Source organism: Hemibagrus wyckioides, linkage group LG17 (genome assembly GCF_019097595.1).
Source record: "Hemibagrus wyckioides isolate EC202008001 linkage group LG17, SWU_Hwy_1.0, whole genome shotgun sequence".
Classification (NCBI taxonomy): domain Eukaryota; kingdom Metazoa; phylum Chordata; class Actinopteri; order Siluriformes; family Bagridae; genus Hemibagrus; species Hemibagrus wyckioides.
Window position 1 is genome coordinate 480,689 of NC_080726.1, and position 13,757 is coordinate 494,445.

Sequence of the window (13,757 nt, forward strand, 5' to 3'; positions counted from 1 at the left end):
TCTCTCTCTCTCTCTCTCTCTCTCTCTTTCCACTCTAGTTCTCTCTCTCTCTCACCTCTCTAGTTCTCTCTCTCTCTCTCTCTCTCTCTCTCTCTCTCTCTCTCACACACACACACTCTTTCCTTCTCTCTCTAGTTCTCTCTCACTCTCTCTCTCTCTCTCTCTCTCACTCTCTCTCTCTCTCTCTCTCTCTCTCTCTCTCTCTCACTTCTCTAGTTCTCTCTCACTCTCTCTCTCTCTCTCTCTCTCTCTCTCTCTCTAGTTCTCTCTCTCTCTCTCTCTATCTCTCTCTCTCTCTCTCTCTCCGCTCTCTAGTTCTCTCTCTCTCTCTCTGTCTCCTCTCTCTCCCTCTCTCTCTCTCTATTTTCTCTCTCCTCTCCTCTCTCTCTAACTTCTTCTCTCCTCTCCTCTCTCTCTCTCTCTCTCTCTCTCTCTCTCTCTCTCTCTCCTCTCTAGTTCTCTCTCTCACTCTCTCTCTAGTTCTCTCTCTCTCTCTCTCTCTCTCTCTCTCTCTCTCTAGTTCTCTCTCTCTCTCTCCTCTCTAGTTCTCTCTCTCTCACTCTCTCTAGTTTTCTCTCTCTCTCTCTTTAAATGTAAATGATGGAATCAAGGTTACTGAGATGGAAAAAGTGTGTGTAGCTGAGGAGGTTTCAGCTGCAGATGGTGTGTGTGATGGTATAAATTCTGAGGTGCAGGTGCCAGGGGTGAAGGGGTTAGGGTCTGCAGGTGAGAACAGTGTAGAGGCTGCAGGCTCAGACCCTGTTCCTGTAGTTAACCATGAAGGAAAAGCAGATATGGGATTGACGAATCAACAAGGAGACCCAATGGATGATGATGATGATGATGATGGTGCATTGTCAGATTTCTCGGATTTATCTGACATCTCTCACGTAGGTGATCAGGTGTATTCATTAGAAGAGATCAATGAGTTTCTGGACAAGACATTTGGTAAGGCAGTTGATGTGTGAAGCTTTTTTGAGGATGTAAAACAGTTTGAAAACTCAGTTCTGTACTGGCAGTGGAGGGTTGGAGAGGACAGACTGAGCCAACGAAAAAGATTTCACTTAAAAAAGATCTTAACCAAGTTAAGGAGGGGGAAAACCCCAATCAGACGAAAATTTAGTAAACAGGTCGAATGAAACCTGGATCATTCAGGGTGTCTTTCCTATCCTCGCTTTTCTTTCTGTCTCTTTTTCCCCTTTTTCAAACCCTTTTTATGGACATTATAAGGGTGGGCTCGCTAAATATAAATGGGGGACGGGATATGAGGAAAAGAGCACTGATCAAAGAATTTATTACCTTAAAGGGAGTAAATGTAATATTCTTACAGGAAACACACACTGATGAGGATGATGAGGTAGACTGGAAGAGATGGTGGGAAGGGGAATGCATTCTTAGTCATAGAACAAACTTAAGTGCAGGAGTAGCTGTCTTCTTCTCAAAAAAGTTAGATCTAAAATTATCCAATGTTGAAGTAGAAAAGAGTAGAATTTTAGTTATAAAAGCAGAAATTAAGGAGGTTAGCTTTGTGTTTATTAATGCTTATGCACCCAATAACTGTATAGAGCGGGCAGAGACTTTTAAAAGGTTAAAAAATGCATTAAGACAGTACAGGGAAGATGATGTTTGTGTGATAATGGGAGGAGACTGGAACTGCACACTTCTTTCTCATTTAGACAGAAATGGAGAGGAGCCACAACCACACACCAGCAGCATTCTTCTCAATATCATAAAAGAAACTGATTTATTGGATGTGTGGAGGAATAGAAATAAAACAGCTAAGCATTATACATGGGTAAAAATAGTGGATTCCAGGATTGCAGGTGCAAGACTGGATAGAATATATCTAAATAAATTAGAAAACAACAGGGTAGTTAATGCAGCCATAGTCCCCAACAGGTTTTCTGACCATCAAATGGTCACTATAGATTTTAATGTCTCAAAACCACCATGTCCAAAATATTACTGGCATTTTAACACCAAGTTACTACAAGACAAGTCCTTCTGTGAAAAATTCTGTAGGTTCTGGGAAATTTGGGGTTTGAGAGTCTGTCAGAGTGGTGGGAAGTGGGTAAAACCAATATTAGGGTCCTTATATACCTTAATACCACTGGAGTTTTAAAAAAAGAACATAACACAGCTGGAAAAGGACAACTAAAACAGCAAACTAGAACATTTAATTGAATGTAATGCTGGGGGTGTAAACATGGACTTAAAGGTGAAGAAGCTGGAACTGAAGGCTCTTTTAGAGGAACGTGTAAAAGGTGCTTTAATAAGAGCCAGAATATTTTCTGTAAAAGAAATGGATGCTCCAACCGCCTACTTTTTTAATCTTGAGCATAAAACGGCACAACAAAAGCGTATAGTTCACCTTCGTCGAGAAGAGGGTACCATAACTTCGGATCCTGGGGAAATGAGAAGGATGGCTACCAACTTTTATGAAGAACTGTTTGGAAGGACTAAATGTGAGCCTGAGAGTATGGCTCAGCTTCTAAAGGAACTTCCTAAACTAAAACAAGAGGACAGAAATATGCTGGAGTCGAGAATAAACTTTGATGCACTGTTGGAGGCAGTCCAGCAGCTTTCAACAGGGCGAGCACCGGGACTCGATGGTCTACCAGCCGAATTTTACAAAGAATTTTGGGGTGTTTTAGGAAAAGATTTGTATGATGTTATCTGTGAAAGCTTCGAGAAGGGTAAATTACCCAATAGCTGGCAGCGGGCTGTGCTGTCGCTTTTACCAAAGAATGGAGGGGATTGGGGTTGCTGAAGAACTGGCGCCCTGTATCACTAATGTGTACAGACTACAAAATTATTTCTAAATGTTTAGCTAACAGACTCAATGACTACCGTCCCGTCGCACTCACACCAATCGTGATGAAATGCTTCGAGAGGCTCGTCATGAGGCACATCAAGTCACAGCTACCACCCCTGCTGGACCCCTTGCAGTTTGCGTATCGTCCTAACCGTTCCACGGACGACGCCATCACCACAATCCTCCATCTGGCCCTCACACACCTGGACTGTAAAGACTCCTACGTTCGAATGCTGTTCATAGATTTTAGTTCAGTATTCAACACAATCATCCCTCAGCAGCTGATTGAGAAGCTGAGTCTCCTGGGCCTGAACACCTCTCTCTGCAACTGGATCCTGGATTTCCTGACTGGGAGACCGGATCAGAACAGTATCTCCAGCACCACCACACTGAGCACTGGAGCTCCTCAGGGCTGTGTGCTCAGTCCACTGCTGGTCACTCTGCTGACTCACGACTGTGCAGCAATGCACAGCTCCAATTACATCATCAAGTTCTCCGATGACACGACCGTGGTGGATCTCATCAGTAAGAACGACGAGTCAGCATACAGAGAGGAGGTGCAACATCTAACAGCCTGGTGTAGAGCCAACAACCTCTCCCTGAACGTCGACAAGACCAAAGAGATGGTTGTTGACTTCAGGAGAGCACAGAGTGACCATTCTCCACTGAACATCAATGGGTCCATCATGGAGATCGTCAAGAGCACCAAATTCCTTGGTGTCCATCTGGCGGAGAACTTCACCTGGTCACTCAACACCAGCTCCATCACCAAGAAAGCCCAGCAGCACCTCTACTTCCTGAGGAGGCTGAGGAAAGCCCATCTCCCTCCCCCATCCTGACTGTGTTCTACAGAGGGACCATGGAGAGCGTCCTGAGCAGCTGCATCACTGCCTGGTTTGGGAACTGGACCGTCTCAGATCACAAGACCCTTCAGGGGACAGTGAGGACAGACACACACCCCTCACACACACCTCACACACCCCACACACCCCTCACACACACTCTTACACACCCCACACACCCCTCACACACACTCTTACACACCCCACACACCCCTCACACACACTCTTACACACCCCACACACCCCTCACACACACTCTTACACACCCCACACACCCCTCACACACACTCTTACACACCCCACACACCCCTCACACACACTCTTACACACCCCACACACCCCTCACACACACTCTTACACACCCCACACACCCCTCACACACACTCTTACACACCCCACACACCCCTCACACACACTCTTACACACCCCACACACCCCTCACACACACTCTTACACACCCCACACACCCCTCACACACACTCTTCACCCTCCTGCCATCTGGAAAGAGGTACCGGAGCATTCGGGCCTCACAACCAGACTGTGTAACAGTTTCTTTCCTCAAGCCATCAGGCTCCTCAACACCCAGGACTGAACTGTTCTACACTCTCACACACACACACACACACACACACACTCTCACTCAGGACTGAACTGAACTATATCAACTCTCTGTCTCTCTCACACACAGATACACACACTCTCTCTCGACTGTGTGGACACACACACACACACACACACACATAATTTATATTGTTCATTACTTACTGCACTACCTCTACCTGTCATCCGCTGCTATAGTTATATTTATGTTTATTCTATTTGCACTACCTCAACCGCTGCTGTGTATTTTTGCACAATATTTTTGCACAATACTTTTTTACATCATTTCACTTTATCTTATTTTATTTCACTTACATTCCATCACACATGTTCTTTTCTTTCTTTTTCGGCGCTAAGTGTCCTGTGTTCTTTGTGTTGTCTTTCTTGTATTTCTTGTCTTTTGTCTTGTCTATGCTCTGTTTGCACCTAGCTGCACACTGTGCACTTTACGTGGCTAAGACAAACTTCTGTCCTAGCTCTGTGGTGGTGTTTTGTGTTGAAATCAATGTTGTATGTTTCTGTAGCACCAGGTCCTGGAGAAACGTTGTTTCATTTCACTCTGTATTGTGTCAGCTATATGTGGGGGAAATGACAATAAAGCTTCTTGAATCTTGAATCTTGAAACATGCTTGAACCAGGTTTTGAAAAGTGAACAGACATACTGTATACCAGGTCGTACAATTATGAACAATCTGTTTTTAATGAGGGCCACCCTTCAAGAAGAGTGGAATGCCATGCCTCAGCATAAGTCGACTCATGAACAGCATGAGACGTCGTGGTCAAGCTGTAATTGATGGTCAAGGGCACATGATAAATTATTGAGGCATTGAGATTTTTTGTTGTGGTATACCCACCACTGTTGTTGGCTTTTGTTCAATAAATTGTTTGAGATGAGGAAATCACCACTGCAGCTTCTACTTAAATGCCCTACTTTCATGACATAATATCACTGTAGTGTGAACTTTTTACTTCTTCTTCTTCTTTCTGCTTTTCCCTTCAGGGGTCTCCACAGTGAATCATCTCTCTCCACCTATCCCCATCTTCTGCATCCTCAACACTTACACCCACTAGCTTCATATCCTCATTTATTACATCCATATTCCTCCTCTTTGGCCTTCCTCTTTTCCTCCTGCCTGGCAGCTCCATGTCCAACATTCTCCTACCAATATCCTCACTCTCCCTCCTCTGGACATGTCCAAACCATCTTAACCTGGCCTCTCTAACTTTGTCCCCCAAACGTCCAACATGAGCTGTCCCTCTGATGTACTCGTTCCTAATCCTGTCCAACCGTGTCTCTCCCAAAGAGAACCTCAACATCTTCAGCTCTGCTACCTCCAGCTCTGACTCCTGACTCTGTCTCAGTGACACTGCCTCTAAACCATACAGCATGGCCGGTCTCACCACTGTCCTGTATCACCTTCCCCCAGACACCTTTCTCCACCCATTCCAAATTGCCTGCACTCGCTTCTTTACCTCTTTCCCACACTTTCCATTACTCTGGACTGTTGACCCCAAGTACTTAAACTCCTGTACCTTCTTCACCTCTTCACCCTGTAATCTTACTGTTCCACTTCCCTCCCTGTCATTCACACACATGTACTCAGTCTTACTACCACTGACTTCCATTCCTCTTCTCTCCAGCACAAACCTCCACCTCTCCAGGTTTTCCTCCACCTGCTCCCTGCTCTCACTACAGATCACGATGTCATCTGCAAACATCATTGTCCAAGGAGACTCCTGTCTGACCTCCTCTGACAACTGGTCCATCACCATAGCAAACAGGAAGGGGCTCAGAGCCGATCCCTGATGCAGTCCCACCTCCACTCTGAACTCCTCTGTCTGACCTACAGCACACCTCACCACTGTCCTGCTCCTCTCATACATGTCCTGCACCACTCTGACATACTTCTCTGCTACTCCTGACTTCCTCATACAGTACCACAGCTCTTCTCTTGGCACCCTGTCATACGCTTTCTCCAAGTCTACAAACACACAGTGCAGCTCTCTCTGACCATCCCTATACTTCTCCATCAACATTCTCAGGGCAAAAATTGCATCTGTTGTGCTCTTTCTGGGCATGAAGCCATACTGCAGCTCACAAATTTCCACTACCTTCCTTAACCTAGCTTCCACTACTCTTTCCCAGAGCTTCATTGTGTGGCTCATCAACTTTATCCCCCTATAGTTGCTGCAACTCTGCACATCACCCTTATTCTTAAAGATCGGCACTAATACACTTCTTCTCCATTCCTCAGGCATCTTCTCACTCTCTAAAACCCTGTTAAACAGACTAGTTAAAAATTCCACTCCCGCCTCTCCTAGACACTTCCAGACCTCCACCGGGATGTCGTCAGGACCAACTGCCTTTCCACATTTCATCCTCTTCAAAGACTTCCTGACTTCATCCTTTCTAATCTTATCTACTTCCTGTTCCACAGAGTTCACCCCTTCTACTCTTTTTTTCCTCTCATTTTCCTCATTCATCAGCTCTTCAAAGTACTCCTTCCATCTCCTCTGTACACTCTCCTCACTTGTGAGCACCTTTCCATCTCTATCCTTAATAACTCTAACTTGCTGCACATCCTTCCCATCTCGATCCCTCTGCCTATCTAACCTGTACAAGTCCTTCTCTCCTTCTCTAGTGTCTAACCTAGTGTACAACTCATCATACACCTTCTGCTTGGCCTTAGACCCCTCCCTCTTCACTCTGCGCTGTAACTGCTTGTATTCCTGTCTATTCTCTTCAGTCCTGTCCATGTCCCACTTCTTCTTGGCTAACCTCTTCCTCTGAATACTATCCTGAACTTCCTCATTCCACCACCAAGTCTCCTTATCTTCTTTCTTCCTTCCAGATGACACACCCAGCACCTTCCTTCCTGTCTCCCTGATCACTTCTGCTGTAGTTTCCCAGTCATCTGGCAGCACTACCTGACCACCCAGAGCCTGCCTCGACTTCTGTCTAAATTCCTCACAACATTCCTCCTTATTCAGCTTCCACCACTTGGTTTTCTTCTCCATCTGTATCTTTGACCTCTGCTTACAGACCATCAGATTCATCCTACACACCACCATCCTATGCTGTCTGGCTACACTCTCTCCCACTACCACTTTACAGTCACTAATCTCTTTCAGATTGCCTCTTCTACATAGGATGTGGTCTACCTGTGTGCTCCTACCTCCACTCTTGTAAGTCACTCTATGCTCCTCCCTCTTCTGAAAATAAGTGTTAACCACAGCCATGTCCATCCTCTTAGCAAAGTCCACTACCATCTGCCCTTCAAGGTTCCTTTCCTTAACTCCAAACTTGCCCATCACCTCCTCATCACCTGTGTTCCCCTCACCAACATGTCCATTAAAATCTGCTCCTATCACCACTCTCTCCCCCGTGGGAATACTCTCTATCACCTCATCTAATTCTCTCCAGAATCTCTCTTTCTCCTCTAACTCACAACCTACCTGTGGGGCATAACCACTGACAACATTCAACATCACCCCTTCATCCTCTAACTTCAGACTCATCACCCTGTCTGACACTCTCATCACCTCCAGAACATTCCTCACAAACTCCTCCTTCAGGACCACACCTACCCCATTTCTCTTACTATCCACCCCATAATAAAACAGCTTGAATCCTGCTCCTATACTACGAGCCTTGCTCCCCTTCCCCCTGGTCTCCTGTACACACAGTATATCCACCTTCCTTCTCTCCATCATATCAGCCAGCTCCGTTCCTATTCTGAGAGTTCCTATTCTCAGTCCTACACTCTTACCTTTCCTCTTCTCTCTCTGTCTGCACACTCTCCTCCCTCCTCTACTTCTTCCACCAACAGTAGCCCAATTTCCACCAGCGCCCTGTAGGTCAACGGCACCGATGGCGGTCGTTGTTAACCCGGGCTTCGACCGATCCGGTATAAAATTCAGAGTACTGACGATTCGCGTGGTTAAATTTGCTGATGTTTTACGCCGGATGCCCTTCCTGACACAACCCTCTCTATTTATCCAGGCTTGGGACGGGTACAGAGGTCACTGGACTGTGACCCCATGGCTAGATTGTAGTGTGAACTTTTTACATTTTTCATAAATTTCACCCAAAAGCCAAATATCCTTAACTTTTTGTGAGTAGTGTATTAGAACTTCTATGATCAGTAGTGAACATGAAAAGATTAAGATAGAAAGGTTAATAATAACATTAAGACAGTGGTGGACCGTCAGGGTCAGTAAGTCCTTCTCTGCTGGCCTAAACAGCAGTGATCTGAATCACTGACTTGCATTTTAATATATTTAATATATTTTTCCATGAATGTGTATTAAATTATTCCCAGTAGTCTATTCTCTACATTTCATAGCTTTTCTCTCGGTTGCGCTGCTTCCAGTAGTGTATATTTATGATCAGAGTATTTATCCAATCATATTTCAGACAGTGGATGACATCATGTGTCGCCCGGCCTTAAGGCCTTCAGAATCAATAGTGCAGGCGCCCGGAGCTTAAAATAAGTGGTGATGAAACGCTGCGGTCTGTTTATTTTATTGTCACTCTACTGAGTAGAGTGAAATCAGAGTAGATAGCGATGACTATGTTGATTATTATAATTATGTATATGGTGTAAATATGTATGTAAATAATATTTATATACACAAATCAGGTATAATATTGTGAGCAGTGAGAGGTGAAGATGATCTCCTCATCATGGCACCTGTTAGTGGGTGGGATATATTAGGCAGCAAGTGAACATTTTGTCCTCAAAGTTGATGTTAGAAGCAGGAAAATTGGACAAGCGTAAGGATTTGAGCTTTGAGTTTGAAATTGTGATGGCTAGACCACTGCATCAGAGCATCTCCAAAACTGCAGCTCTTGTGGGGTGTTCCCGGTCTGCAGTGGTCAGTATCTATCAAAAGTGTATAAAAATACTGGATCAGATTGTGTGTGTTCACAAGCAGCATTTAGGAAGTCTATAGGTTTGTGAAGTGAGGGACCTGAATCATTTCCCAGAGGGTAGCAGTTGATATAAATGATGTCCAGTGTGAGAAAGGTCCTTTAGGATGTTTTCTGCCCTTTTAAGGCAGCGTGCTATGTTCAGTTCCTTTAAAGAAGGCAGAGAGTGGCCGATGATTTTACTTGCCAAGTTGATCATATTCTGGAAGGCTTTCTTGTCCATCTGTGAGGTGTAAATATGTGTATGTGCAATGAACATGGCATTTCAAGCTCCTGGACATTAATATGGAGATGTTTCTCCTTTGTTTGCTGTTGTAATAATCTCCACTCTTCTGAGGAGACGTTGTCGTGCTGGAACAGAGTGTGGACTCTTAGTTCCAATGAAATCAAGCTGTAAAGCTCCACACACTGAGGCTCCTAAGTAGCTGCAGCTGTGTTTCTCTGACAGATCTCTTTATGAGAAATTCATGCCATGAATTTTTTATTCTAATCTCTGTCTTAGCGTCATGGAGAGTCTGCGTAAGAACAAGGTCTTTCTCATCGAGACACTGTCTGGCGATGCCAGCATCTGTTTGCAGTACGTCCAGAACGACAACATCATCACCAAGCGTGACTACAACAACCTTAACCAGCCCAACCACACAGAAGAGAAGATCATCATTAACCTTCTGGATAACCTGACCAACAAGGGTGATGAGACGTGCCGTAAATTCCTCAAGCTGCTGGAGAAAGACGAGTTTCAGGAGATTTTCCCTCAGCTGAAGAAGCTCTTCACACCTGTTTCAGGTAAATGTACATCAAACTTACTGATTTATCTGTGTTATGGAGACTTTTGGTGATGAGTCTGTTTTTGTGTTTTTCTATTTTCAGAAAGTCCAGTTCCTGAAGAGGTGATTATAATACAGTTACTTCATACTGTGTTTATTTTTAGTCCTGTAGGAATTACTTTTGTAGGACCTGGTGCCACATACAGACACAGAGCTACATACAACAACACAGAGCTAAGGGCTAAAGAGTAAAAATAAAATGAACCTACTGCCACATTGTGCACTTTTAGAATATTATACTAAAACCAGTTACAGATATGTCATTAAAATGTCTTTTCAGATTGGAGAGTATAAAATGTCCAGCATGCCTCGTGGTGTGTGTCTGATCATCAACAACAGGAACTTTATTAAAATGGGAAACCGTTCAGGATCTGATAAGGACGAAGGTGTGTGGTTTTATTAGATTTATGTCTTTATAAACTTCAATAATATAAACTTCATAAATGCAGTTCACTTCACTGATTAATGTAAAATTCATTCAGAAACATTTGCTCTTGTGTTTGTTTGTGTTTATCTAATACTGAAGTGCTGTAAATACTCTGGATCCATTCAGTCCATCAGTTTATTCTCTCATCACAGTATGAAGGAGACCTTGCAGGAGACACCCCCTGTACACACAAAAATACCAAAAAACAACACAGAATAAACTGACTTGGACTGTGGTGGTCAGATGGGGAAATGTCCATCAGCCCCTGACTGAGAGTCCTTTGAGCAGCAGCTCTGACCAAAAAATCCTGACCCTAACATTTCTCTACTTGTGTTTATCCATCAGAGGCTCTTATAAAGGTGTTCGAATGGCTGGGCTTCTCTGTGAAGGTGCACAGGGACCAAAACGCGGAACAGATGAAGGACATCTTCAGGACATACAGCAAACACAATCACGAAGGTGACTGCTTCGTCTGCTGTATCCTCAGCCACGGCTCTGCTGAAGGGGTTTATGGAACAGATGAAGTGATTGTCCAAGGATCTGACATCTACAACCCATTTAACGGAGCCTTCTGCCCGAGTCTCGTCAATAAGCCCAAAGTGTTCTTCATCCAAGCCTGCCGTGGAGAGGTGTACCATCAGCTCGTTAAAGTCCAGTCTGATAGCCAAATGGAAGAGAAAGCAGGAGAGGAGAAAGAAGAAGAAGAATTAGCAGCTGATGCTGTGCAGATCACCATTCCAGCTGAGGCTGACTTCCTGGTGGCTCGGTCCACTGTTAAGGGCTACCTCTCCTTCAGGGAGCGTTCTGGTTCCTGGTTCATCCAGTGTTTGTGCGAGCAGTTGAAAATTTACTGTCAGAAGTAAGTACTGAATCAAAGGAATTCTGAGTAAAGTAAGAATGTTATATAGGGTGTAGAAATAAAATCATGAAACGTAAATCAATATTCTGATCTTTCGGAGTTTTGGGACACCCCTACAAATCATTGAATTCAGGTGTTCCAATCACTTCCATGACCACAGTTGTAGTCCATGTAAAATCACAGATCGGGGTCGGCGCACGCTGAGGAGCACAGTGCGCAGAAGTCGCCGACTTTCTGCAGAGTCAATGGCTACAAACCTCCAAACTTCATGTGACCTTCAGATTAGCTCAAGATCAGTGTGTAGAGAGCTTCATGGAACGGGTTTTCATGGCCGAGGAGCTGCATCCGAGCCTTACATCACCAAGTGCAATGCAAAGCATCGGATGCAGTGGTGTAAAGCTGACCGCCACTGGACTCTAGAGCAGTGGAGACATGTTCTCTGGAGTGACCAATCACGCTTCTCTGTCTGGCAATCTGATGGCGGGTCTGGGTTTGGAGGTTGTCAGGAGAACGGTACTTACCTGACCACAGTGTGCCAAGTGTCCAGTTCGGTGGAGGGGGGATTATGGTGTGAGGTTGTGTTTCAGGGGTTGGGCTCCGCCCCTTAGTTCCAGTGAAAGGAACTCTTAATGCTTCAGCTTCATACCAAGACATTTTGGACAATTTCATGCTCTTTGTGGGAACAGTTTGGGGATGACCCCTTCCTGTTCCAACATGACTGCACACCAGTGACCAAAGCAAGGTCCATAAAGACATGGATGAGTGAGTTTGGTGTGGATGAACTTGACTGTCCTGCACAGAGTCCTGACCTCAACCCCATAGAACACCTTTGTGATGAATTAGAGTGGAGACTGTGAGCCAGACCTTCTCGTCCAACATCAGTGCCTGACCTCACAAATGTGCTTCTAGAGGAACGGTCAAAAATTCCCATAAACACACTCCTAAACCTTGTGGAAAGCCTTCCCAGAAGAGTTGAAGCTGTTATAGCTGTAAAGACAGTTCCATAAAAAATCCTACAAATCAACCATGGGATGTCATTAAAGTTCATGTGTATGTAAAGGTAAATGTCCCAAAACTTTTGGCAATATAGTGTATCTTATTGTTTCATTCTGAACTTATAAGCAGCTTCATCTGATTTATTACACAGTTCCTAGAGTTTCCTCTGATCAGACTGTAACCACAAATAATACACATCTGCTTTTAAAGTGAACACACACATGTCACACTGAGGCTAATTCCTGGGCTGTTGCTTTAACACTTCTCACATCCAGCAGCTTCCTTTCAGTTTGAATCACTTCCTGAAATATGAAGTAAATCTCCACTTCAGCAGGAGAAGAAGCTCTGCTCTTAATAACCGCAGTGGTGTTCTCTCCATGGCTGAACGTTTACCATCACCTGACAGACAATACTGTGCTAATGAGCTGAGACCAGGCTGATTAAAACCCGTCATGTTGTGTGCTGTAGTGAGAGTAACTAATCACACTTAAGCTATCTTTGTGTCTGTTGTTGTTTCTCAGGGGTGAAGACGTCTACTCCATCCTTCTGAAGGTCAATGAGGAAGTCAGTCAAAAAGCTGGAAAACACCGGGCAAACGATGCCAAACAAATGCCTGAGCAGAAGATCACCCTGAGAAAGAAGCTGGTGTTCCGTGTGCCGCAGTAGAACCTTCCAACATGATGACTGCTTCACAGCTGATGAACCTTTTAGTAAAGTTCTGTGTAAATTTCACATAAATCAATTCTGCTAGAAGTATAAATGTTTCAGAATAAATCTGATTTTTTCCTACAGCTCATCTGCACTGGGCGACTTTCTTTCTGCACTTGGCTTGCTTTAACTTTCTTAAATGTTTAATATGTACTTCATTAATGCCATTAATATCAACATTTGTGTGTAAATCAAGCTTAACATCAGTAAGAGTTCTGCATAAATTTACACACTCGAGAGCGTGAGAAGGAAACAAACACCTTTCTGTATTTGCAGGATTTAATAGATGAAGCATAATGTCAGTGCTAATTATTCTCACTACACACAATAAAACACAGCACAGCTGATTTTTCTCAGATAATTAGAGAATTTTCATTTGGTATAAACACATTTTAAACTGTTTTTATTCTGAATTTCTATATTCCTGTGAAGCTGCTTTGTGACACTGTCCATTGTTAAAACAGCTATACAAATAAAACTGAACTGAATAAAATGTAAATGCCTCTGTGTGATACGTCAGACACCAGAATTTTTTTTCCAAATAAGCGTCACACGCTGCAGGACTCGACAATAAGAATGAACAAAACCTCGAAGCAGAAAAGCTGTAAGGAAACACCCGAGGAAGAGGATGTAGGATCCTCAGAGTGGGGTCCAAGATGTTGTCTGCATTGACCCACGACCATTCTTCTGGATCATAACCCTCCCAATCCACCAGATACTGAAGTCAATTCCTATGGCACCAGGAGTTCA

The 13,757-nt window shown here is 44.1% G+C and overlaps 1 protein-coding gene across 2 annotated transcripts in view; it reads left to right on the forward strand.

Annotated features, from left to right (window-relative positions):
* LOC131368232 (caspase-8-like) overlaps positions 1-13,500 on the forward strand; it is a 29,109-nt gene extending 15,609 nt beyond the window's left edge. For both annotated transcript variants that reach the window (XM_058414230.1, XM_058414229.1), the window contains 5 exons: positions 9,693-9,976; positions 10,061-10,080; positions 10,298-10,403; positions 10,790-11,303; positions 12,821-13,500. In XM_058414230.1, the coding sequence (XP_058270213.1) occupies positions 9,697-9,976; positions 10,061-10,080; positions 10,298-10,403; positions 10,790-11,303; positions 12,821-12,965 (1,065 nt within the window). In that variant the 5' untranslated portion in view covers positions 9,693-9,696 and the 3' untranslated portion in view covers positions 12,966-13,500. The remainder of the gene's footprint in view (positions 1-9,692; positions 9,977-10,060; positions 10,081-10,297; positions 10,404-10,789; positions 11,304-12,820) is intronic.
* Positions 13,501-13,757: the final 257 nt, after the last annotated feature.